The sequence below is a fragment of the Oryza sativa genome, chromosome 1 (genome assembly GCF_034140825.1).
Source record: "Oryza sativa Japonica Group chromosome 1, ASM3414082v1".
NCBI classification, from domain to species: Eukaryota; Viridiplantae; Streptophyta; class Magnoliopsida; order Poales; family Poaceae; genus Oryza; species Oryza sativa.
Window position 1 is genome coordinate 17,769,965 of NC_089035.1, and position 26,792 is coordinate 17,796,756.

Sequence of the window (26,792 nt, forward strand, 5' to 3'; positions counted from 1 at the left end):
TTAGAACTTGAATTGCTGTAGGATACTTATTCTGCTGTAGGGTATAAAAAGGGCCAGTTAAATGTATGATATTACATTCGTGATGCCACTCTCCATAACCAGAACTAGCATTGGTCCAAAACAAGATCCCTATGCACGGAAATTGAATGGCCTAGCTATTTACAAACGCTTACATCAAATTAACAGGCCTTCCAACGTAGCAAATAAATAAGCTCAGCGGCATGTATTTGTCAGAAAAAGGTCAAAAGTGAACAACTTCCCCAAACGGAATCAAGCTTCACAGTTCACGGAGATCCACCATATCAAATTTCACGTTTGGGTTCATGTACACATGGGAGCAATGCTCATAGATAGAGGTACCGTCGAGAGGCTCCTCATGAGGATGAAATCCACTCTCTTGACAATCATGTATCACACCCATACCACCTGGATCCGTCAGATGAAATATACCATGCTTTCTGTTGAATGAAAAAAGAAAGACAGCCACGTGATCAAATGGGAATAAACATGAATAGGACGCCAATTTCAAGACATCGGGCCACTGTACCAGTCCTTGTTACGTTGAGTTAAGCAAATTGAAGTATCTCAAAAAAGGAAACCAACGGCTACAGAGCAGCTTTACAGCATGTGAGCAGGTTAACAAAATTCTCTGTGCAGGAATATGTAACGTATTTGACATTAGCGTAGCATCATGGTCTCCAGCATGCACCTTTGATTTTTTTTATATGAAAATGATAGTGAGACAGTTAAAATATTATATGCATCTAGTATCTACTGCCCCAGGTGCCACTCGCCATTCATAGTTTTGGGATGCATTTAATACTTCGCAAAATGCATTTACTAGTGGATACGTTGTTGCAGTCAACAAGACTTTTTTCCCAAGGAATAAGTCTACTTCACCACCTATAAGTATTGGGGTTGGTCTACTTAACCCCCTAAAGTACGAAACCAGATATTCTACCCCTTGAAGTATGAAAACCAGTTCAAATAACCCCCTATAGAGTAGTTTTGTAGGTGGTTTTGCCATGTAAATGATTACGTGGCAGCGGTATTGGCTTGCATGACACAAAGATTAGTCTAGTAAACCCAAGTTGATCTAACTATTGCTTTTCACTCACTGATCGGCAAGCCTAAAAAATATTACTCCCACGATCCTATAATATAAGGAATGGTCAAACTTGATACGATTGGCTTATAATTTCTCATGTCCTATAATAAGGTTTATTATAGCAACAAAATTATAATCATATGAAAGTAAATTCAAATGTCAATCCAATGATAATATTCTCAACAAATAAAATTCAATTCATATTATACTAATTATTGGTCAAATATTTTAGAAGTTGAATCTTGAAATGCTTGTGAGCCTCATATTATGGGTTGGAGGGAGTATATATTAACACTAATTTACATCATTCTCAGCCCGTTTCACTTGTCAATAAAATGCTTAGCATGTTACAATAGTCTCTATAGTCCAAGAGGCCAAAACCATTGACATGTCATCGTGTGCACAGCAAAACCATGTATAAAACCACTCTAGGGGGTTATTTAAACTGGTTTTGATACTTTAGGGGGCAGAATACCCGGTTTCGTACTTTTGGGGGTTATGTAGACCAGCCTCAATACTTCAGGGGGTGAAGTAGACTTAGACTGTGTTCATTGCCCCTGCTTCCCAACTCCCTCCTCTCGTTTTCCGCGCACACGCTTTTCAAACTGCTAAACGGTGCATTTTTTACAAAAAGTTCCTATACGAAAGTTGCTTAAAAAAATCATATTGAACCATTTTTGAAAAAAAAAAGATAATACTTAATTAATTGCATGCTAATGGACCGCTCCGTTTTCCGTGCGCGGGGCATGGGTTCCCAATCCAGGCTGCCGAACACAACCTTATTCCTTTTCCCAAATCCCAATAGGTTAATTTTAAAGAGTTGAATTAGATTCCCTTGGAAAAAGAACTACTGATATGAAATCAACAGTTTTAAGATAATCTACAAGAAGAAACAAAAATTCTTAACAGTTGTCAGCACTCATCCATAGCATAATGATCCATAGCTGCCAACTAGATTGCCCACAGATTTTGGAAGCATGTTCAGTGGAACAGATACCTTGTTGTATCAGTAGGTGCCATAACTATTGCAATTGCTTCAGGAAGCATGACCTATTGACAGCAAGATGCCAAGAACACAATGTTAAAAAATAAACAATTCCATCCAACAGTTTTTAAAATATAAAAACATCAGTCACACAAAAGTTCATTTGACAAACAAGTCAATAAAGAACAGTACTTGACATGACCAAGTTGCACCGCTAACATGCATTTTGAATGGTAAGCATCTAAGGTTCAATTGAACAATGAGAAAAGTCCATTTATGGTCCCTCAACTATGCCCTTGGTTCAACTTTGGTCCCTCAACTATGGAACCGCACACTTTTGGTCCCTCAACTCTCAAAACCGTCCACATTTGGCCCCTGGGTGGTTTTTGATGACATGGTGCCACATGGCATCCTAGTTAGCAATTTAAAATAAATAATGTATAGAATATTAGTATTAATCGATTAAGGAGAAAAAGAGGAAAAGGAAGCATGGTTGACATGTACTAGGTTGTAGCATTTTCTTCATTTTGCTGTTATTTATTATTGATTGGCATGTTAATGTCATCACTCCACCTACATGGACTCCACATAGGCGCCAAGTCACAAAAATCACCCTGGTTTGACCCAAGGGATGAAATGTGGACAAGTTTGAGAGTTGAGGGACCAAAAGTAAATGGTTTTATAGTTTGGGATCGAAGTTGGACCAGGGCAATAGTTGATGGACCAAAACAGGACTTTTCTCTGTTGAACAATAAACTGTACATGGATTAATCAAAATGGCATACTGAGCAGCTGAGAGCTGATCACAATACCAGACAAGTATGGCACCAGTAAGTTTAGGAGATTACCTGGTATGAATAGTGATTATGAAGATCAATGGAAGATAGGAAGCAGGTCTGTGTTGGATGTGTCTGGAAAGAACAGAAAATCGATGAGAAAAAAAATCAAACAATTATATTGCTGCATCATTCGAACAATCATTTTATATTAAGGAAAAAAAAAGATAAAATGCTACATATAGAAAAAATGAGTATTATGGCACCCCAGAATGAATTTAAACTATTAGACTCAAATATATCTGATGGATTGCAAACTCTTTGAACACAAAGATGGTAACATTGAATTTCATAGACATAAATCATATGTTAAACTTCCTAGTTCCAAGATAACCATCGAATATGTCTCAACAATGCAACAGGAATTGCAAATGGAGATGCAAACACCCAAAAAATATTCCATTTACAAAATATGCTTCCCAAACAAAGTGTACAATATGTCAATATCTAGACATAGCAGAGTAGCCGCAGTTAGTCATGCTAGATCAGTGGTGCCTTCAATAGTTATTGCAAGTTAGAAAACAGATATAGGTCTAACGTTTACATTTCCCTCATGTCTGAATCTCAAGACATTTAAAAATTGCACAAACAGAGTAATGCAACACTCAGAGCAAAAATTAGCTTGATCAATCAACAATATACATTTTTTCAATTGGACTTACATGAATCCAACCAAGAGTGAAAAGTGAGCCTTTGTCCTGAACTTCAAATATTTCTTCTTCATTTGTAGCTTGACACTGGAAAACAAGGAAGATCATATATTTATTTCTTAAAATGCTACCTTTTGAGTACTGTGCTGCAACATGCAAAATTGCAGTATAAAGTAACATGCAAAAACAAAAAATCCATAGGCAATTAACTGACACTTACTGAGGCTACTAAACAAATCAACTTATTTCAACTCAAGACTGATAAAAAGTTTCTAGTGCTCACCGCTTTCAGGAATACAATTACTATATATAAGAGTGAATCATCAAGACAAAGCTCCTAAAAACACAGGCATCAACTTGCCCGTGCGTTCCAACGGGATCTGGAGTAATACGGCATAATGGTTTTATAGGGTTTAGTTTTCTCTATTCCGGTTTTCTTGGTGGGTTAGCCTTTACATGGGAACAATTCTCTGGGAGGAGTGGGCCGATTCAGTTTATTTTTTTGCACTGCGCGCGGTAAGGGAGGGAGGACAACGACTGCATCTTTATAGTAGTAGACAAATTAAAAATAATTATGTGGCTGGTACTTCCTCCGTTTCACAATGTAAGTCATTCTAGCATTTCGCATATTCATACATAGTGATGTTAATGAATCTAGATAGATATATATGTCTAGATTCATTAACATCACTATGAATGTGGGAAATGCTAGAATGACTTACATTGTGAAACGGAGGGAGTAGTATTTTCTTCTGTCGTACTTTGTACTAGGTATGGTGTCATATCATCATTGCAAAGCCATATGAAAGCATAACTATCACTGATCTTTTCTAATGTTTGTTAATCAATTATTTCAGTAAATTAGTTGTTAGTGATACAAAAATATACTGTAGAGAATGGAGCACCAGGGACTCTACAAGAACTCTACATGATCAAGCACGTAATAGTAGGCAAGGGCTCATCTCAGAGTCAACATCTAATTGAAGAAAGTGCTGAACAAGATAACAGAATATAGACAACTTACTGAATCAGATGTTGATCTCTGCTTAGGAATTATCAGTGTTGTCACATAAAAAGTTCTCTTTTTCTACAATATAAATACTGTGTTAGTAATGTAGACATACATAATGGTGATCTATTTTACTCCATGTTGACAGCAATAACTCATACCAGAGTACCAGCAAGAATACCACATGTTTCCAGATTATTTGCAGTGTTTGCCTCAGCAACCCTCAGAAAACACTCCATTAATGTCACCGGCTGAGAAGTAGGTAAAATATAAAAAAGCATCATTCATAAGTCAATCAAAGTAAAAAAAGAAGTACATATACAGATGAAATGGGGATAGAAGAATGAGACACTTTCATGCCTTCAATATAATGCGGTGGATCTGTAATAGTACCAAAATAATGTAAATAAACTACAGTAGGAATTTACCACATGCAAATTCTGATAGCGTCCAGTGCTAGAACTAGCAATTCCTGGCCCCAGATCAGCAACTGTTGATGTAGAAATTGCCCTATGCTGTGGATGTACTTGTGCCATGACAGGTGGGGGAGAAGGTTGCCTGATATTCAACTGGGAAAATTCTTCTTCAAAACCAGGAGACACAGAGGTTGCCTCCTCTACTGGTAAAGACAATTGGCCATCGTCTAGGGACAAAACAGATTGCATATCCTCATTTTTATTTGTTGGAAAATCTTGTGATCTACTAGGACCATATAAGAGGTCTTGGTTCAAGATTGATGGTACTAAACTGCAGGACAACGGGGAAGACAGCATCAGTGATATTGATGTGACCATGTGAATGGAAACACTTCTTAAAGAGAATAGCTGCAACTAACGGAGTACTCACCTAGAGACATCACTTTTGGTTAGTTCAGCATTACTTGGATATTGGATCTGCAACAAGCAGTAATGGAATTCATTCATAGTATGTCACTAGTTGCCAATTGAAAACATATAAAAAATGAGAACAAAATAATCATACCCTGATACCAGTAACAGGTGCCGTCCATTTGCCATGAAGCCCATTAGGCCCCAGTACCGAATGTCTGGATAGAGTTTCTTCTTTAGGATAAGGCAGATTGCCATATCTGCGTAATTTACACATCAAGTAAATAACATTGTCCTGCATATTAAGAGAAAAAATATTGAAATGTACACTGTGTATGCTAACATCAACAGTTGTACAGAATACTCAATATGTTTCAGGCAAGCAAAAAATGAGATTCATATATGACCTCAAGTTGGATAGAACAAAGATATCAAAAGAGAATCAGAGGCAGAGTTATAGGCATGCCAATCTGACCAATTTGCAAACCAAATCCAATAATTAAAATTTTCATATAAAATGATTTCAGAATAAGACCATACGCGTTAATCAGAATGCAGTAAAAATTTATTGATTTCTATTCAAGTATCAAGTACATGACCCATTCCCACATATCAAAGTATACATTCACAACTGATTGATGAACCGACTGATACTGACCGGTTATGCGTGTTTATTATTTTACAAATAACTAGGTTAGTTAGATCTATTAAGAAAAATCCATGTCACTCGACAAGTCGACATACCCAACGTTCCAACCAGCACTTGAGACCTTGAACCTATGGGCTTCGATATGCAGTCTATATGCATAAAGTGCTGAAACATTGCTCAAATTTACTGAAATGTTCAAGGTAATAAAAATTCAACTGATCTGCACCTTACGTGATTTTCATCAAGTTTTTAATCTGGAATTCCATACTTCATACGTCTGAGCCACTATTTAGATCAAACAAAGATACTTAGGATACACCGCATCATGCAGATGCGTATGAATGGCCAAATAATACACTCACGATTTGACAAGCTGACTATCAGGTCTGCCACTTTGTGTTGGTTCCACTTGATGCTTCCCTCCAGAGAATGGCATCTTCAATAATCCTGTAGGGCTTCCAACCAATGGCTGCACAAGTAAAGAACTAATGAATTAACCAGAATAACCACACAAGAATATTCAACAATTCAATGCAACATCAGTGGTAGTACCTGTGTGAAACATGAACTTTGGGTAAGATGATCCATCTGACTAATTGCAGCAGAGGTTCCACTTTGACTATTAGGTTCTTGTGTGACCCCTCTATTAAGGTCAGCAATTTGCCGTAGCACAACTGGCTTCAGAGTCTCAAGCTCATTAACAACATTCAAGAGTTTCTACAACAAAACATCAACATATTTTTGAGTGATTCATCAAAAGAAAAGTTTTGCTATATGTATTATAAGTCCAAAATGGCATATTAAGATCCTCAGATGCCACATGGCGTTTTACCCTGACAAACTTGTACATTCTAGCAATAATTTGTTCATGTATACATTCAATCAAAGAATGATGAAAATAGTAAGCAGGGCACTTGAAAGGTTTAGGAGAAGCAATACATCAGAATTGTGTGGGCCTTTCTTCAAGAATTCCTTTTCTCGTAGCTTGAATGCATGATAATCACGATGTTTTGGGATAGTCTCACACAGCAAACTGAAAATTACCAGTGATCACCAGATATAAATAATTAGTCTCCAAGCAATAATCACACGCTAAAAAGCAAAGATAAACCAACATTGTGCACCCACCTCGAGTATCTCAGAAGGATGATGTAAAGGTCTACGAGATTCTTCTCCTCCCTATATATGTTGGCCTAAAAACATACAAAACACAACCAACTGTAAACCAAATCTAATGTAAATCGCGTGGCAAATATAGTGCTCGATTCGCTAAACCATGCCCTATATCTCCAAAACGTGCCCCCTCCTATACACAAAACTAACATCTAAGCACTAGATGGTGAGATCTAAGAGGCAGCGGGACTGATTGTAGATGGAATTCCGGCTTAGGGTTTGACCTGGCGGAGGAGGTTGTCGGCGATGCGGAAATAGTAGGCGATGCTGATGCGGTGGTCGACGGAGACTGGGCGTGCCATCGCCTCGATGTTGATTTCTCCCATAGCTTGGCGAGATGATGGCATGGACATCTTCGTGGTGCCTAATATCCGCCCAGCTTTTACAGCGATGTCCAGGCCAATCCAGTAGAGGCACAGAGGCGAAGATCTGGTGGAGGGCGCGGGACCACTCCGGCAGAGCGGGGGTTGAGACGGGAAGCCGCACAGAGGCGAAGGGGCAAGGCCACGCAGGCTACGAAGAGAGAACGGCAGCCAGGCAGGCAGGTGGGGCGTGGGCAGAACGACGCGGCGCGGAGGCGATAAACCGAGGGAAAGGGTGTGGAGCGGCAGCGAGGCCCGCGGGAGAAAGTGCAGCAGTCGCCGGTCTTCGATTAGCACGGCGAATAGGAGGAGAGAGGCGCCGGGCGCGACCAGGAGAGAGAGGAGATCGAGGTGCCGCCGTCCCGACGCGACCTGCGACTGCGAGAGGAGGAACGAGCAAGATGAACACAACAGAAGATGGGCTTTACGCCTTTACTGTAGTTCTTTTTTCCTCATAATGCTAGTTAATTATTTTCTAATAAACTTTTATGATACCACTAGAAAAAATGCCTTTGCTTGCAACGGCGAGAAAAGACGAGAAAATTGAGAAAAAGTTGAGAAATATTTATATTATGTAATTAATTAAAATATAAATTTCACCGTCTTCTTCATATAAAGAAAATCTCTATATATATATATAATGTTGAAGTAAAAAAAGACCCATAAAAATCAAGGTTAATTCTGGACTGACCTAGCTATATGGTAGGTCTAACATCACCGTACTATCTGGTTTTGGATTTGGAGTGGTTGGATGAAGTAGTGACAGTTGGGATGTTGGGCCTAGCTCCTTTAGGTCAGGAGATCGTCACGGATATTAAGATGCGGTCGACAGACGGATGGCGAATTGGAAATGACCAGAAGAACCGTTGGAGTTGTATGTAATGTTGTGTCATAGTTGTAGATCTGGAATTGACGTTCCAACTAATATAGATATCTTGTTCACGGATGACATTATTGAGTTCACAACTCTTAGGATCGTGTTTTCGTCAAGTCGTCCTTATTGAATTGATCTCATCGATCCTATTTTGATGAGCAGCGACAACAGAATTTTGAATGATGCACGGTTCCTGTGGAGTTTTGAGTTGTGCAGCTGCATATATGAAAGAACTTCGGGACATGGACGTACATATATAGCGTCCTAATCCAAATCGAGAACGGGATGACCGTTACACCCTAATTCTTGTGTCAGGGATTTATAAATTATTTAATAAACTATTTTTAGAACTTATACAAAAGTTCAATTAATTTACCAATGAAGTAAAATGGGGGAAATAACGTTTCCCAAATAAAACATGGTTGGATTTAATTTTTATTAATTTTTCATGATTAATTACATTTCTATGAAATTATATTGAAATTTTCAGAGCTAAATTGCTAATTTTAATAATACAAACATCATTTCAGTATTTATTTAAATAAAAATCTAAATAAAAAACCCCTTCCTCTCTGGACCATTTTCAGCATATTTCCTTCTTTAGCCCGCAACCGAGCCGGTCCTCTTTCCTCCCTTCTCCTCCACTCCGCCTCGGCCCACGAGCACACATCCGGCCAGCAAGCCACTGCAAGTCTAATCGGCCTCCCCCGCTCCAGTGCTACAGTGTTGTTCCCTACCTCCGTCCGTATTCCCGCATCTATCTAACGACGCCTAAATCGGTCTCGATCCTCCGTGAAATCCGATCACAAGTTTGGAGATAATCCGAAATTGATTGAGAGGTTTCGATCATTATCTCTTCCTTTTTCCTTTTTCCTTTTTCCAAGAATCAAAGCAAAACCATGTCGTATAGATCTCGGAAGCGAAACCCTAGAGTTTTTAGTCTGACTCGTGCAGTATAGAAAATCGGGTGCGTACATACGAAACGAAATGACGGATGAAAAAAAAAGTGTGACGGGAGAAAAGAATGATGTGACAAACGGAAAGATACTGATTTAAGTAGTTAAAGATAAGAAGTGGGAAATAAACTTGTGAAAACAGGTTTTTATATGGGTATGGCGATTATGTGGGATCGCTCATGTATATCCCTATGCAGAGGAACTATACTCTTGGGTCCAAAAGACTACTCTTTTCACATACGTTATGCATATGTTTAGAAGAACTTATATTTTGGATAATGCAAGTGCTATCATGCGCTATTGTCGGTCCGTATACCAAAATTTCAAACAAATGATGTAAAGAGATCTCAAAGAAAATAATAAGATATCCATGTAACCCATCTTTATATCTATAAGTATGTCAGTATAAAACTTAAAGTCAGTTATAGTTATACAAAACCATATTAGTTACCACTCTCTCTAATCTGGAATATAGGTTGTTTTAGCCCTTACTAAATCTTTACTAAACATAATAAGTCGTTTTAGGACTTCAACTTTCATCTCTCACAAATAAAGTGATTCATCTTTTCCAATACAAAATAAATGAATAAGGCAAGAAAATCATTTGATTGTCCTTAATTCTTCTGCCCGAGTCTAAAACAATATATGTTAGGGATCAAAGGGAATATTAAATTAACATGAATTAAATCACTAATTTTTTATGCATGTTAAGTTGATTTTTTTCCTCACTAATTTAATATAGTCTTGAGGAAAATTTTCAAATCTTGAGGGAAACCTTGAGGTTAAGTTGATTTTTTTTCCTCACTATTTTTATAAACGGAAAGATTAGCACGAGTTTTTGCACCATTTAATAGTTTAAAAAATGTGCTAATGAAAATCGAGGTAAAATCTATAACTTAATCAGAAAAGAAAATGACCGAATTCTCTATTTTTTTTGTGACGATGGCAACAGTAGGTGGAGCCATGGCGGAGTGAGTGAAGGTAGAGAAAAGGGGCGTACAAGATCTAGAGGTGGGGATAGATTCTGGAATTGTGGATGTGGTAGTCACAAGTAGACCTGCTCTGCCTACGTCACCTCTATGCGTGCCGACCCCATATGCACCATCCATCATCCCTTTCACAATGAAATTATGAATATTGGCGTGCAACTCACTGCTCCGTGCCTCCGTCCCGTCGGCCGCAAAGCTCACACTCGGTTGCTATCCGCACACTTTAGGATGCACAGATACGTGACCAAATGGTCCTAAGGTTTTGTTGATTATTATGATAGGCAATATGATTTTAGGTGCGCTGGGTCAAGAAGAGATAGTGACACAGATGTTTAAAGTGGTTTAGACCCTTAATGTGAGGCAATACCCTAGTCCAATTGGCGTAGATTAGATCTGTATCGATGTGCGCAGCACGGTGTCAGAGTAGCATATGGCGCTTATGGAAGAATGATCAACCCCTATTAGGTTTTCCCATGCTCCTTATATAGGTGCAAGGGCAACTGGCTAGATATGGTAGGGTAGACCTTATAATCCGTGTACCTATCATCTATTTACATGGGATAGGATTGGCCACCTTATGCCTTATCTCTTTCTTAGTAAATTAGGCGCATGGACCTAGGGCACTTGGCCCACCTTATGCCGCACTGCCCATAAGCCTTGCCATGGGTATCCAGGTACCATGTACCCCACAGTAGCCCCCGAGTACTAAGCTCGATGAAGACTCAGAGGTTGGTAAAGCCATTAGTTAGAGACAAGACAAGCTGAATACTCATCCCCAATACTACTGAGTAGATCACCGAGTAAATTGCCTCATCTGAATAGATCGACAAGTAAAGCCGCCGTTTGAGCAATGATACCATCCGAGAGGCAGAACGGACTTTGTGTGAGAAATCTTTTGGACCGGGCCACACATCGCATCTTTGGTTATAAAATAGACCCAAGCGGGATCGCCGTTACACCTAAATCCTCAAATAAAATAGTATCATGCCTCTTCATCTTCTCTGTTGAGCCAAAACCACTCCCGCTAGGGTTTCGCGAGCCGAAGCCGAAAGGATCTCGCTCCCGCAGCTCCCAAATCTCGAATCCAGCCACTCCCAAAGCATCCCCTCCTCCACCATGTCTTAGACATCAACCAATTCGATCCCCATCCTGGACCAAGCTTCGCAGTGGACGAGATCGACCGTGATGTGACGGAGCCCGATCTGGAAGAAGCTATGGAAGACGACATTCTCCCCTCTCGAGAGGTCATCGGGTGGCAGCCCGTCGTCGGTGAGGAGTTCCCCATTCCCAATACTGGTGAGACTGTAGTCTTCCTCCCCTCTTTCTACTTCAGATTGGGGCTTCCAGCCCGCGACTTCCTTTGAGGACTCTTTTACTTTTATGGCATCAACATCTATCACCTCATCCCCAATTTGATCCTCCAAAAATCACTCTCTTCATCCACCTGTGCGAGGTACATTGCGGGATATATCCACACTTTGGCTTGGTTAGATACCTGTACTAGTTAAAGCCCTAGCCAGGCAAGAAAAATCCTTGGGTCATCGGCGGGAGCGGAATCTAGATCCGCCTAGAGAGAAAGGAGTTCTTCGACCTCCCATTGTGCTCCACTAACAAAGGATGGCGCGCCAAGTGGTTCTATAGTTCCAATATCATCCCCAATTTTTCCCCTTTCACACCCGAAATCCGAGATTGTTAGTACTCTCTCCCGGATCCCAGCGAGATGGGCCAGGTGAAGGGAACGCTGAGGAGGATCCAACAACTGTGCAATGCTGGCTTAATAGGGGTTGCCATAGCTTGTAACTTCGTAATGCAGAAGGTGCAACCCCTAAAGAGTCCAATCCACCCGACATGGGAGTACCGAGGATTGAATGATCCTACCCAGAATCTTCCAGGCCATTTGACAAGGATAAGGCCACCGGCCGGATTACGAGCTTCTTCGAGCCCGGGACGGCTATCAGCACGAAAGGGTGCCCAAAGCTGCTGTACTGCAAGTCGACCCTCCCAGGTAATCTTAATTGTGATTAGCGCCTTTCTTGAGTGCTCAAAACCTTGACTCTCGTTTTCTCTTGCAAGGAACCGAAAACTTCGTGTCAAATCCGCCACTACTGGAGATGCCGGCAAAGAGGAGCACAACCGATGCCCCATCAGTTGAGCGCCCTTTCAAGTGCCTAGCTGCAAAGTGGCCAGCCACGGGCAGGAGTACAATGCTCGACTCTAGAACCAAAGACCACCACAGCTGTGCCGGGGAAGGGGAAGCAAATTGTTGAATCTGCCAGCCCCGACTCTAGAGCCCAGAAGAAGGACATGACCTGTCCGAACACCTGGCAGCGGTATAGATGGCCAAAAGGCCCGAGGCCCGACGGCCCGGCCCACGGCACGGTGTTTTGGCCCGGCCCAAGCACGGCACGACCCGTCAGGGGTCGGGCCCGTGCCGGCCCAGCCCGACCACCGGGCCGTGCCTGGGCCTCTCCACCGGCACGTTGGGCCGGGCCGGCACGGCACGATGGGCCACAGGCCAAGTCCGACACATAAACAATAGGGAGTAAAAATAGACATATTATATGCCACGGTCGAAAGAATAGGGACGTAAAATAGACTTATTTTAGCTATATATATATATATGTCAGCTCAAAGAGGAGGGACGGAAAATAGACTTATTTTCACTATATATGTCACAGCCCAAAGAGGAGGGACGGAAAATAGATTTATTTTTGCTATATATGTCAGCGCAAAGAGAAGGGATGGAAAATAGACTTATTTAAAAAAAAGCACAATGGGCCACCCGCGCCTTCGGACCGTGCCTGGGCGGGAGGCGCAGCTCATGGGCCGGCACGGCCCTGCACGAAGTGCCGATCGGGCCGTGCTGGCCCGATGGCTAATGGGCCGTGCCTAGGCCGCGCCATGCCGGATGGGCCTTCTGGCCATCTATAGGCAGCGGTGGCGGCTGAGATGACTGCGGCAATGTCGCGATCGGCGATAGACGGGACAAAGTTGGTGGGATTGCCAGGTGCAGCTGCTCAAGGTCCGTTCGGTCCGCCGCTGACTAGCATCCCCAAGATCGGACCTCATCGATTTGCTCGGTGAGATTGGAGAACAAACGTCTTTCTTTGTCTTCTTAGGTAGACTCATCCATCAGCCTTTGACTGCGGCGGACAATGTGCGTTTCAGGGTCTCAACCCAAGTCGACCCGAATAAAACCGCTACTTCAGGAGAAGGATCCGGTGCGTCTGCCCAAATGACATCCGAAGCCACTGTTGGAGCTACGGCCGCTGCCATCGACCAGCTGGGTGAGGGCGGTGACGCTGCAGATGGCGCTCCAGGATCTTCCTCATTGGATGCTGGTGCAAAGTCATCCTCCTCGTTGGGTGCCGCTACCGATCAGTCGGGTGAGGACGGTGATACAACCGATGCTGCTCTGGGGTCTTCTTCACCGGGTACTGGCGCCAAGTCTTCTGCCATGTCGGGTGCTGCTGCCGACAAGCTAGGATAGGGCGGTGGCTTAGCCGCTAGTGCCGGCATGAAGTCCTCTGCCATGCCGGGTGCCACCATCGAGTCTTCATCTCGTCCGTGGGCCGCAAGCTCTTAGCCGCCTCCTACTCAGGGGAAGGGCAAAGAGGCTGCGGATAAGGACGACGTCACTGAGGAGATTGCTCAAGTCCGGTGAGCCCTTGCCTAGCTTGTCCACCTTCACAAATTATGAGCCACTGCCGACCGCACGGACGCCGAGGCGATGTACGAGACTAGTTTGACGCTGGTGCTGAAAATGCAGGTAAGTAACTATACCGTGTAGCTCCCCCCCCAACTCCATGGTGTGATGCGTGGATGTAGACATCGCGGTATGGAGTAGAAAAGCTGCTTCTCTTGTATGCCTGCGTGAGGCTAAGTAGCCCCCGACTTGATGTCAGGATTTGCTGGTAATCGTGGCGTGAAGTAGCCCTTGATGCGGGTTGTGTGTCGCAGAAAAACGTCAAACGGTCAAGGCGAAGAGCCAGGCCCTAAAGCTCATTTTCCACAATGTGGAGGGGGTGGAGAGTATCCGCCGGGCGGTCCAGCGGGCGGAGGACCAGCGCCAGAGGGAGGCGAAGGATACCCACTAGCGAGAGAGGCTACTCCGGGATCGCATTGAAGAACTACACGCTGAGCGTAAGTCCAAGTTGTTGTGATGTTGTATTTGCGCAATAATTCCCTTGTGACATCAGTGGAACATGAGCGCAAGAAGAGCCTGGCCAAGTCCGACAAGTGGGCAGAGAAGGTGAATGAGGCGGAAGAAACTGGCGGGAAGTCCCGGGTGGATGAGTTGGAGCAGCGTCCATAAGAGTCGGAGGCTGCTGCACGTGGTCTACTATAAATCATACTAGTAGCTAGCGCTGTCTATATATGGCTGGTGGTGTACGGCCTTGCAGTTGACGTGGGCAATGAAGGCAAGCGTATGCAATTGGCTGCTTGTATGAGGTAAAGTATGTCTTAGGTCCTGTTTTGTAGAACTTTGGATCCAAGATTTTAGAGCTGATATTTGTAGCTAATCAGGATTTACAATTACATTGATAACATATAAATGAATTATTTTGTTCCCATTTTAAATAAAATATAAACCTTTAAACCACTGTAATTTCACATCTATTATGCAATATTGTTTCCGAAATCTTTTGGATATGTATGTATAGAGGGTGCATTAGCATATAAGCTTAATTTATGAAAGATGTGATTGGAGAAAACGGTCTGAAGAAGAGAGATCGATGCTGATGTTGGGGCGCGCCAATGGCGCGCCGCCTGCGTGCAACTCGTTTTGAAGTTGAGTGAAAAATGTGACCAGCCAGTCAGAAGAAAATAAAACTAATCTGTTATGCTGGCAGCAAAATATAGATTGTTCCTTTATTAGATGTTGCTTATAAGCGATAGATATCACTGTACAAAAGTATCTTTACAGGACAATGAATAGATCAGGATGAGCAATACATGTCTTCATAACTGAAATGAAAATTGAGTAGTAACAAAATAAAATGTTCCTAACAACATAGTCACAATCAGAGTAAGGAATTCAGGATTGGTAAATGTTAGGGGTGGCTGCATTTATACTTTTACAATCAAATTCCATATGATCTTCATCTTTTGTCAAAATCCCCAACTTCCTGTAACATAATAAAGAACGACACTTCAGCAACAGGATAAATGGCATATTAGCAACTAACGGAAGCTACGCAAATTACACTTCATTATCCAATTAACCCATTTATTTATGGTATTCCAGTGCAGTGGTGTGCAAGGACATTTCAGGGAAAATGAACGACACCAAAATACACTGAATTTTGTTTCAAAATTTGGTGATAAAAGAGAAAAATGCATCCTATTTTGTTTCGAGATTTGGTGATAAAAGACTAAAAGAGAATGCAATATATGTTATAGGGACTTCAGTATCCATGAATCAGAGAAAAGCACAAAAAGAGATGAATGAAAAAGGTGAGTGAACCTTCAAAATTTAGCTAATTGCAATGATGATGCAAGCCACTGGTCAGTCTCCATGTACTTTCCTTTATAGCAAGTTAGGTTAACTTTGAAATATTTCTCCAGTTTTCACAAATAGCAGCAACACTTGTACTTTGACTGGAATCGAACCAAACAACTTCAGCCCATTCTCGAGCCATACAACTTGACAATTCAGTATTCTGCCATGGCAATTCTATAAGAGCATAATCTTTTCATGTTAAAACTCATTTTAGATCCTGAGATATAACTTGTTGATTGTCAGTGATGCATCTGGAGATGGTATAATTTAATGTTTGGAATATTTATCTGCACAAAGAGAGAGGGAGAGAGAGAGAGATCAAAGGCAAATAAGCAAAATACAGTTGTAGCATGAACTGAGATTCTGAGAACTACATGATCAGGATTTCCTTAAAAAAACTATATGATCAAAACATCAGAAAATCATTGTTAAGTATCAAGCATGGAAAGAAGAAAATATGTTCAAATAACTAAATGAAAAATGATGTAAATTTATCAAAACATCCGGTAGAAAATCCAGTGAGCATTATGCTGGGTAGTCCGTTCTCTAATTTGCACCCATTAATCATAGGATTGTCCCAACCCCAGAACTGCATTTGCTTCTAGTACCAGATATGATCAGATCATATATCGTATGCCAAGAATAAAAGTTTCTTACCTACAGAAGCAACCAGCTCGCCAATTGTCAAGTTTAGTGCAGAAAACAAATATGTGATAACAAGTACAAACCTTGAATACTGGAACCAAGAGGCCCTCCATCGGAGTATTCTTGAAACCACCTCCTGGACCTGCAAATTGATATCCTATAGGCACTGAAGACACAAAAGACCTATGATTGACTTCTATTTATGACTCACTAATCACATAAGAACAATAATCACTTGCCGTTGAATCTAGAGGTAAAACCAAGTATGGTTTTCAAAGCTTTTCTCGTTCTCTCTTTCTCCTATATTTTTAGATAACGGGTATTTTATTTGGCAATGATATTACATCCGGCCTCTGCACCTACGGGATGCACAAAGGAAAAAAGAGCTAAGACAACACGAGTTGTCTTGCGGCAGCTTACTATCCTAGATAATCCAGACCATGACTTGATGGCTATCAGACTATCAGACATTGTTCTCTATGTTGGTAATGCTAAAACCTTCATGTTTATATATAATCCTCCTTATTCAACATGCTGCCTTCAAAATATTAGCGGAAACAGGCAGCCCGATTTCATTCATAACTTTCATAACTTCTTTTTTGTCCAGATATTTTTTAAAGACTTTATTTTCGTCCGAATTTAGATCGTGATTGACTGATAACTTAATTTGACCTGACAACCATCTGCCGCGAGAAGAACACAGTCAACACAAACAGCCATTCATCCTTTAATCAATTCACCACTATAGCAGTGCTCTGGCCACCGATCTAAATATGTAATCAGAAGCCATAAAAGACAGACATGGCCAAACTGCAGAACTGCAGAAAGGACCCTCTTACTTACATGACGATGACGATGTCGTTGGCGAAGCACGCCCCACGGTGGTACGCCACGCTGTTCCCCGCGCCGTATGCACTCGCCTGTACCAACCAAAGCAACCAACAAGCATCAGCACACTGCGCAGATCGTCACAGATCTGGACCCCCAGGCCACGCCAGGATGCTCAGAGTCAATGGCATACCTCCTGCATATACTCTTGTTAGATTCTGCATATACATTTGTACTTTATCTTTCTATGCATTTAGTAATTAGAAATGCATCTTCAGGTAGTACAGCTATTATTTCATACACTTTTGTAGCATCGCAACGGGTTGTCTGAGTTCCTTAGCCAAATGCTCAGTTTTTTTAATGAGCGTTGTTACGGTACAGCGGTCGGTACCGGTACCGCCCGGTACCAAAATCCTGGCCGTTGGATCTGGCCTGATCCAACGGCTGGTAGAGTTTGGTACCGGGCGGTACCAATTCTGTCCCTGTGCAGTACCACGCGGAGAACTGAGGTGGAAGGGCAAAAACGTAACTTCGCGTGTAATAACTGGATCGGGAGGGATGGACGGGCAGCTTGAACCCTAGAAGCGCTAGGATTCTCGATCGATCGACACCACCGCCGCCTCCTGGATCGACGCCGCCGACTCTTGGAGGTGAACTCAGCCATCGCCGCCGCCGTCGCCGGGAATGACGACATCGACGCCGCCGCCTCCGGGAAGGACGACATCGACGCCGCCACCGCCGCCGGGAACGACGAGTTCGCTGCTGCCGTCGCCTGCTTCAACGTCGCCGCCGCTACCGCCGCGGGGAAGGACGACATCGACGCCGCTGCCGCCGGGAAGGATGACATCGACGCCGCCGCCACCGGGAACGACAAGTTTGCTACCGCCGCCGCTTGTTTCAACGCCGCTGCCGCTGGGAAGGACGAGTTCGATGCCGCCACCGCGGCCTGCTTCAACGCATGCCGGAATCCGCCGCTCGCCGCCACTTGATTGTTCAACGCATCGCCGGCGCCACTCTCTTCCGATCCTACCCATGCCGGAACGAACGGCAGATGCGTACTGGTACCGAGCGGTACCAGTACCGAGCGGTACAATTTGCTGGACCATAAAAAATCTCTTTTTTAATACATATTCTAGCTCATAAATTAGAAATGGCATATTGCACGTAACCTTGTACATGGACTTCTTGGTAATTAATTGGCATGTTTATTAATAACAGATAACATCACAAGAAATGAAATTGGCATAATGCTAGGTAAATAATATATAGGAAAAAAAGACCTAGACAGTGCCTATCCATCTAAAATATGTCAATAAGCATTTGAATATTGAGCTATTCATTGCTACCTTCATAAAACATACCTGAAAAATTTGTTTATTACAAACCATGAAATACACATTTAGCTCCAATCATTTGCATCAGCCCCAGTAAGGAGACGAGAAGGAGGCAGAGCCTCAGCCCCAGTAAGAACTTCCCTTCATCTGAGTATTCTGAATGCCCATAGGAAATCATCAAATGTTACAGTACCAGGAAAAAGCTCCTTATTTGTGCTTATGATCTCAGCTTGCACATTATCAAAATCGTTGTGCACAACCTCTTTTACACCCCTTGTTGTGCTCAATAACTGTGTCCATTCAAGAAACAAAAGCATACAAATTTCAATAAAGGTACTAAGTACTAACAACCAGCGTTCACAGAATAAAAGCGTTTTGTGAAGAAATTCATTGATTTTTTCGCACATTGTATCTCCAAGACCTGCACACGATCTTGTAAAAAAGAAGACCTGCACTTGAGGGGGCATGAAGCAACCACTGAAAAGCTTCAGTAAAGCCATGTGACAGCCCGTTTGGTTGGAGGGAGTTTTTAGGAGGGATTGGGAGTTTAGAAGGATGAGGCTATTAAGAGTTTTGTTTGGTTGGGAGACATGGGAATTTTGGTGGGATGAGGATAGGGAATTGAGAAAGGAACTCCCTCCTTTTCAATACCTAGGTAGGGGCAGGTAATTGGGAGGGAATTCCTCCTTTACTTTGTTTAAGCAAATCTCAGCCATCCGTTTTTATTAATGACCTAATCTCCAACTAAATTCCCTATCAATTTCCATTACCTCTACCAAACAAGATATTAGGATTAAAAATTAAAGAGTAAAATACACCAGCGGTCCTTAAACTTGTCAGCAGGTTTCACTTAGGTCCACGAACTTGTAAAGCGCACATCATGGTCCCTAAACTTGGTTTATTGTATCATCCCGGTCCAAAGCCGTGTTTGACCGTGGTCTTGCCTACGTGGCACGTCACGTGGACGATGACATGTATTTTTTTTTATATTTTTTCTCCCTTATTCTTTCTCTTTTCTCTTTTATGAAAAGACGATGACATGGACGATGACGTGCATGAGGCATTTTCATCTTTTCGACAAGGAAGAAAGAGAAAAAAAGAAAGAAGAAGGGAGAAAAAATAAAAAAAAATCCATGTCATCGTCCACTTGGCGTGCCACGTAGGCAAGACCACGGTTAAACGCGGCTTTGGACCGGGATGATACAATAAACCAAGTTTAGGGACCTTAATGTGCACTTTGCAAGTTCGTGGACCTAAGTGAAACCTGCTGACAAGTTTAAGGACCGCTGGTGTATTTTACTCAAAATTAAATTCCTATCTTAATCTCATCATCAATTCCATCGTTGAGAATTTCATCGAACACATGCAGACCAATGAGCTATCAGCATCAACCCACTCAGCAGAACATGGTGGAGTCGGTCAGGAACAGGAGGATGCCGGGGTAGGTGCCCACGGCAAGTCAGCGTCTCTGGCAGCCTAACAGAGAAGGAGCAGCGCGACGACGGCCCAATGCCGGAGCACCTCGTCGTCGATGGCTTGGCCATGACCACGTTGGCGTCCATCCAGAGCTTCTTAATAGATACCAAGCAGTTTGCAGTACACACCGAACTAAGTTAACAAAAATACTATCACAATCTCACCAATACGACATCAAAGCACCAAATCAACTTATCTCAAGTCCAAGAAAATGGGATGTAGATCACCTGAGTCAAGAGCTATTAGGGCATTTTTACCAAATGATATGCGTGCAATGCAAATTTGTCAGATCAACCTGGCAGTTCGGCCGGAACATCCTTGATTCCTCGACGGCGGCAGCAGCAGCAGAAATTTTTCACCATCGCGAGGAGGCGACGGCGCTCGGTGGGGAGGGACGAAGTCAGCGTCGGCTGCAGCCACCGCAGGTGCTCGAACAGCAGCGCATCCACGGCGACCGCCACCGCGCCGACGCGGGTCCGCCGCCCAGCCGCCGCGAGCAGGTGCCGCACCGGCCCAGCCTCGAGAACGGCTGGGTCGACAGGGAACAATCACCTCTCCCCCTTCGTCGTCCCCACTTCCACCCTGATCACATCCGCCGCCTCGGAGGCGGAGGCGGAGGCGGAGGAGTCGAGGCGCTAGTGCCCGCCGCGGCGGGATGCGGAGCGGAGGAAGTGTAGCAGGCTAGCAGCCTGTGGAGGATGGACGCGGCGACGGGGCCTCCTCCTCCTCGCCGTCGCCGGGTGAGGCGTCGTGGCTCCCGATGCCAGGATCTGGGCCATCAGCTCTTTGCGCCGCCTGTGGCGTGGTCGTCGGAGCTCCGACTGTTTGGATACGCGTAACCTAGCATAAATCAAAATTTTCTATCGTGTAAACCAGAAACCATGCAAGTATTAAATCATAGATAGGAACCATGCAAGTATTAAATCATAGATCGGTACCACTCGACGCGCTGTGTAGCGGAAGAAGACGCTGAGAAGTCGAAGGAACTCTCGCGAAGTAGCGCGCGTCGATGTAGAGGAAGTAGCCGATCGCACCGGCTCGACCTTCTCCTACTCGTGCGTTCTCCTCGCCGTACTTCCACGCTGATCAGCACCGCAAACCAGCGGCGCCTCTACCGGCATCCACACGTACAGGGACGGAACGCCACGCGCAGATGTGCTAACACCCGCGCACGGCTAGGGTTTTGCTCGAGGAGGGAAGTGATGGCTGGGGTTTCTCACGTGATGCAATGCCTCCGCCGGTCACACCCCTCACGAATATATAGGATCCATCACTTGGGCCTCCAAGGCCCGTAGGACTCCTATTCAGATCCCTATCCGAATTAAGTTCATATTGGATCTTCATCTAATCTCCTTATTCAGGTCCATTAAGCGTGTGACCCTGTAGGTTCATGTATACTCGGCTGTAACCCGAAAATTCCTTTTCGGTCCACGCGTCAACAGCGGCCCCTAGCAGAACGTATCGACCCACCGGGCATACATAAAGATCATATCAGCTGAACCTCTAGTGTATACTTGTATGAACCCCTTTGCCTCACGATATCGATTAAGCTCAAGGCTAGATATGTGCCATCCTCTAATAGCTCAATCATTCACTCGAACCTGTTGATAGATTATATAACTTGTGATTGACTCCTCAATCACCTTTGGCATGGCCATGCACTTCCATAATCTACAACATCGAGGGGCCCAGAGATATCTCTCCATAGGAGGGGCAAATCCCATCTTGATTATTCATATCCCACTACATGTTTCATAGCATACCCGAAAATTACTTTTATAACTACCCAATTACGGAGTAGCGTTTAGCAGTCCCTAAGTAAGCTACTACACATGTTGGGAACCATGATAATCTCAGGTCTGAGGATTCAACACCAACATTAAATGAGATCACTGATGACACAACACACATGGCTCTTGCAGTGTCTCATGTTGGGTCTATCCAACAACATGTTCACTAACATATGACCACATTATTAATTTGGTATCTCTATACCATGATCCATGAGACATGATCATCAATTAATACATGTGCTGATCATCTAAACATATTTGTTGCACATATGATATTTGATTAGGGATCCTTTAGAAATAGCAACACATAACATAAAGAGTCTCATGAAAGAATCACATATTCGTTAACCAATAATGAGTTATCTATTTTAATGAACAATATCGGATAAATATGTAAACATAGTATGTGATACAATCATCTCTATGATTGCCTCTAGGGCATATCACTAACAGTCTCCCACTTGCACAAGAGTCAATCATGAATGTATCTTATTCCCATTGCCCTAGTGTGTGCCTCATGCTTTGGCTGAGGTAGTGGCTTTGTCAACTGATCTGCGACATTCAAATCCGTATGTATTTTGCATATCTTCACATCTCCTCTACCTACTATCTCACGAATGAGGTGATACCGTTGTAAAATGTGTTTGGACTTTTGATGCGATCTAGGCTCCTTGGTTTGCACAATGGCACCACTATTATCGCAATAGAGGTCCATAGGGCCAGAAGCACTAGTCATCACACCTAGTTGAGAAACAAATTTCTTTATCCAAACAGCCTCCTTTGCTGCTTCAGAAGCGACAATGTATTCGGCTTCTCTTGTAGAATCAGCCACTGTATCTTGCTTAGAACTCTTCCAACTCATAGCGCCTCCATTCAGGCAGAACACAAATCCAGACTGCGATCTAAAATCATCTTTGTCGGTTTAGAAGCTTGCGTCAGTGTAACCATTTACAACGAGCTCTTCCTCTCCTCCATAGACTAGGAACGTATCATTAGTTCTTCTCAAGTATTTCAGGATATTCTTTACAGCTATCCAGTGACTTTCACCTGGATCTGATTGGTATCGGCTTGTTGCACTAAGTGCATATGAAACATCTGGACGTGTACATAACATAGCATACATGATGGATCCGATTGCCAAGGCATATGGAATCACACTCATCTTGTTTCGCTCATCAGTCATTTGAGGACACTAATATTTGCCAAGATTAATGTCATGTGACATCGGTAAGAAACCTTTCTTAGAATCTTGCATGTTGAACCTCTTCAACACCTTGTCAATGTATGTACTCTAGCTTAATCCAATTAGCCTCTTTGATCTATCTCGATAGATCCTTATGCCCAGAATATATGCTGCTTCTCCTAAGTCCTTCATTGAGAAACTATTTTTCAACGATGTCTTAACGGATTCAAGCATAGGAATATCGTTCCCAATCAATAATATGTTATCTACATATAGGATTAGAAACACCAGTGCGCTCCCACTAATCTTCTTGTATACACAAGGCTCTTCTTCGTTTTGGACAAAGCCCAACGCCTTGACTACTTTGTCAAAACGAATATTCCAACTCCGAGATACTTGCTTCAACCCATAAATGGATTTATGCAATTTGCATATCTTTTTAAGCTGATTGTGGATCAACAAAACCTTTGGGTTGTGTCATGTACACATCCTCATCGAGATTTCCATTGAGGAAAGCTGTTTTGACATCCATTTGCTATATCTCATAGTCGAAATAGGCAGCAATCGCTAAAACAATCCGAATAGATTTTAGCATGACGACTGGCGAAAAAGTTTCATCATAATCAACACCTTGAATTTGTCTGAAACCTTTCACCACCAATCGTGTCTTGTAAATGTGAACATTTCCATCTACATCTGTCTTTTTCTTAAAGACCCATTTGCACTCAATGGCTTTTACACCATCAGGTGGATTAACCAAGTTCCAAACTTGATTGACATGCATGGATTCTATTTCGGATTTCATGGCTTCAAGCCATTTCTCAGAGTCTGGTCCCACCATTGCTTCGTCATAGGTAGTAGGTTCAACTTTGTCTAACAACAATATATCACGTTGTCCTGTAGTTAACAACACATACCTCGCAGGTGTACGCCGTATCCTTTCGGACCTTCGTGAAGCCAGTGCTTCCACAACTAGTTCAACAACAACTTGTTCAACCTATTGAACAACATCTTGCTCAGCTTGTTGTGGTTGTGTGGACGTTGAAGCATTTTCCGGTGTTTCCTGAATTTCTTCAAGTCGCACCATGCTCCCACTATCCTTTCTTGAAATAAACTCTTTTTCCAAGAAAACACCGTGTCAGGCGACAAACACTTTGCCCTCTTCCCGATTATAAAAATAATATCCTTTCGTTTCCTTAGGATACCCCACAAAGAAGCATTTATCTGATTTAGGTGTGAGTTTGTCCGATTGCAAACGTTTTACATAGACCTCACAGCCCCAAATATTTAGGAAAGACAAGCTGGGACGCTTCCCTGTCCATATCTAATATGGTGTCTTATCCACTGATTTAGATGGAACCCTGTTTAGTGTGAACGCAGCTGTCTCTAGAGCGTAACCCCAAAAGCTTAGCGGGAGATCAGTTTGGCTCATCATTGATCGCACCATGTTCAACAATGTACGATTACTCCGTTCAGACACTCCATTCCACTGAGGCGTTCCTGGCGGAGTGAGTTGTGAAATAATTCCACACTCCTTTAGATGATTGCCAAATTCAAGGCTCAAGTACTCTCCACCACGATCAGATCGTAGATACTTGATTGTCTTGCCCAAATAATTTTGTACCTCATTCTGAAATTCCTTGAACTTTTCAAAGGACTCAGACTTATGCCTCATTAAGTAGACATAACCATATCTATTAAAGTCATCGGTAAAGGTAATAAAGTACCCAAAACCACCTCTGGCAGTTGTGCTCATTGGTCCACATACATCAGTATGTACTAGTCCCAATAGTTCACTTGCCCTTTCACTTTGACCCGTGAAAGCTGCCTTTGTCATTTTGCCAAGTAAACAAGATTCGCATGTCTTAAATGATTCAAAATCAAAAGAGTGTAGAAGTCCATCTCTATGAAGCTTCTCTATGCATTTCCCATTTATATGACTCAAGCGACAATGCCAAATAAAAGTGGGATTCAAATCATTAGGACGTTGCCTTTTTGCATTAATGTTATAGACTGAACATCCATCAAGATTCACAATGTATAAGCCATTCATCATGGGTGCATGGAAATAGAAAATGTCATTATAATAGACTTAACAACCGTTGTCCACAGATCTAAAACCATAACCCTCTGCTTGCAAACAAGAAGCAGAGATAACGTTCTTACACAAAGCTGGAATGCAATAACAATTATTTAACTCCAAAACTAATCCTGACGGTAAAGATAATGGCATAGTGCCGACAGCAACAGCAGCAACTCTTGCTCCATTGCCCACGCGAATGTCCACTTCGCCTCTTGCTAAGCTCCTACTTCTTTTCAACCCCTGCAACGATTTGCATATATAAGCAACTGACCCGGTATCAAATACCCAAGAATCAGTAGAGTAAGTAGCAAGACTAATTTCTATAACATTAATACCTAAGATGGAACTCTTTCCATCCTGCTGCTTCTGCTTGAGCTGCTCTAGGTATTTCTTACAGTTTCTCTTCCAATGACCTGTCTCCTTGCAAAAGAAGCACTCTGCATCCTTAGCGGGCCCTGTCTTTTGAACCTTGGTCTTAGAGTTGCTAGTACTCGTGATCTCATCAGAGTTTAGCTTTCTTTTTTGACAACTCTTCTTGTTGTTGGGCTTGCGCTTATGCATAACCATCACATGGTTGGAGTTTTTCTTAATGCTTTCCTCGGCAGTCTTTAACATCCCATGCAATTCTGTCAAGGTCCTGTTCAGGTTATTCATGTTGACATTCATTATGAACAGCTCAAAGCTGGGAGGGAGCGACTGGAGAATTAAATCAGTAGCCAACTCTCGGCTAAAGGGAAAACCAAGCTTATCCAGACTCTCGGTGTAACCAATCATTTTGATCACATGTGGGCTCACTGGATTACCTTCTGCAAACCTGCACGCAAACAAGGACTTTGAGGTATTAAACCTCTCAGCTCTTGCTTGGTCCTCAAACATGTTACGTAGTCCCGTGATTATCGTATGGGCATCCAATGCCTCATATTGCCTTTGAAGCTCAGGGGACATAGTAGCAAGCATGAGACAGCTTATATCAAGGTATTCATTGCATCGCCTTTCATGCTCCCTACGTTGAGCAGCAGGAGCATTGTTGGGTAAGTCAGCTGGAAAAGGCTGTGTAAGTACAAACTCTTTGTGCTCTTGCCTGAGAACAATTCTCAGGTTGCGATACCAATCCATGAAGTTTGTTCCAGTCAACTTCTCTTTCTCAAAAATAGACCGCAAGTTAAAATTGGATGGTACAGGAGGTGCCATGATCTACAATAGAAATATATGTATGCAAAATCAGCGCCTTGTCTACATTTAACCTTTCATTAAACAATTTAAAAAAAGATACTCCCACTATGTATGGCGAAAAAAAATTCCCTCTAACCACATAGCGAGTCAAGATCCTCATTTTATTAGTGTCTAGTGAGCTTTGGCATCACAGGTAGACAACTATCAAAATAGGTAAGCAACACCTTGCTAATCACATCATATGTGACTCTTGTGCTGTTGGGGTGACATCTCCATGTCCAACCCAACCTATGCCCTAAGGTCCAAAACCGTTTTGATAATCTTGTTAAGTAAACTAATAATCTCCACATATAGAT

At 42.7% G+C, this 26,792-nt stretch overlaps 2 protein-coding genes and 1 long non-coding RNA gene across 9 annotated transcripts; 1 reads left to right on the top strand and 2 right to left on the bottom strand.

Annotated features, from left to right (window-relative positions):
- LOC4324542 (AMSH-like ubiquitin thioesterase 3) lies at positions 1 to 8,006 on the bottom strand. Its single transcript, XM_015766494.3, has 14 exons — positions 7,462 to 8,006; positions 7,193 to 7,257; positions 7,004 to 7,097; positions 6,617 to 6,781; positions 6,427 to 6,533; positions 5,570 to 5,675; positions 5,435 to 5,481; positions 5,017 to 5,335; positions 4,750 to 4,839; positions 4,604 to 4,666; positions 3,592 to 3,666; positions 2,942 to 3,004; positions 2,106 to 2,158; positions 1 to 458 (listed from the first exon to the last, which is right to left on the bottom strand). The coding sequence occupies exons 1-14, from the start codon at positions 7,588 to 7,590 to the stop codon at positions 278 to 280; spliced, it is 1,557 nt and encodes a 518-aa protein (XP_015621980.1). The 5' UTR covers positions 7,591 to 8,006; the 3' UTR covers positions 1 to 277.
- A 5,490-nt stretch (positions 8,007 to 13,496) lies between these two features.
- On the top strand, positions 13,497 to 15,021 carry LOC136354906 (uncharacterized). Its single transcript, XR_010738767.1, has 2 exons — positions 13,497 to 14,187; positions 14,324 to 15,021. It is a non-coding gene; the product is annotated as an uncharacterized lncRNA (long non-coding RNA).
- Positions 15,022 to 15,265: 244 nt separating this feature from the next.
- Positions 15,266 to 21,058, bottom strand: LOC9271963 (uncharacterized). Of its 7 annotated transcripts, none has more exons than XM_066306895.1 (5): positions 18,756 to 21,058; positions 17,925 to 18,491; positions 17,410 to 17,486; positions 16,650 to 16,708; positions 15,266 to 15,547 (listed from the first exon to the last, which is right to left on the bottom strand). In XM_066306895.1, exons 1-5 carry the CDS (start codon positions 18,791 to 18,793, stop codon positions 15,521 to 15,523), a joined length of 768 nt encoding a protein of 255 aa, XP_066162992.1. In that variant the 5' UTR covers positions 18,794 to 21,058; the 3' UTR covers positions 15,266 to 15,520. The 7 variants fall into 7 exon arrangements, 2 of the variants coding, with proteins under 2 accessions (XP_066162992.1, XP_066162991.1); XM_066306894.1 differs by having other exon boundaries at positions 15,266 to 16,208; XR_010738926.1 differs by lacking the exon at positions 17,925 to 18,491 and having other exon boundaries at positions 15,266 to 16,708; positions 20,500 to 21,058.
- Positions 21,059 to 26,792: the final 5,734 nt, after the last annotated feature.

What these genes read in the sequence shown, in the direction of transcription:
- LOC4324542 (XM_015766494.3), bottom strand. Translation starts at nt 7,590, where the DNA reads ATGTCCATGCCATCATCTCGCCAAGCTATGGGAGAAATCAACATCGAG. An exon ending in AAGGCCCACACAATTCTGAT is followed by an intron (nt 6,782 to 7,003) that starts GTATTGCTTCTC and finishes GTTTTGTTGTAG; the next exon opens with AAACTCTTGAATGTTGTTAA. An exon ending in ACCAAAAGTGATGTCTCTAG is followed by an intron (nt 5,336 to 5,434) that starts GTGAGTACTCCG and finishes GTTGTCCTGCAG; the next exon opens with TTTAGTACCATCAATCTTGA.
- LOC9271963 (XM_066306894.1), bottom strand. Translation starts at nt 18,793, where the DNA reads ATGTGTATTTCATGGTTTGTAATAAACAAATTTTTCAG. An exon ending in ATCCAGTTATTACACGCGAA is followed by an intron (nt 17,487 to 17,924) that starts GTTACGTTTTTG and finishes TGGTTGGTACAG; the next exon opens with GCGAGTGCATACGGCGCGGG. An exon ending in AACGACATCGTCATCGTCAT is followed by an intron (nt 16,709 to 17,409) that starts GTAAGTAAGAGG and finishes ATCAATTTGCAG; the next exon opens with GTCCAGGAGGTGGTTTCAAG.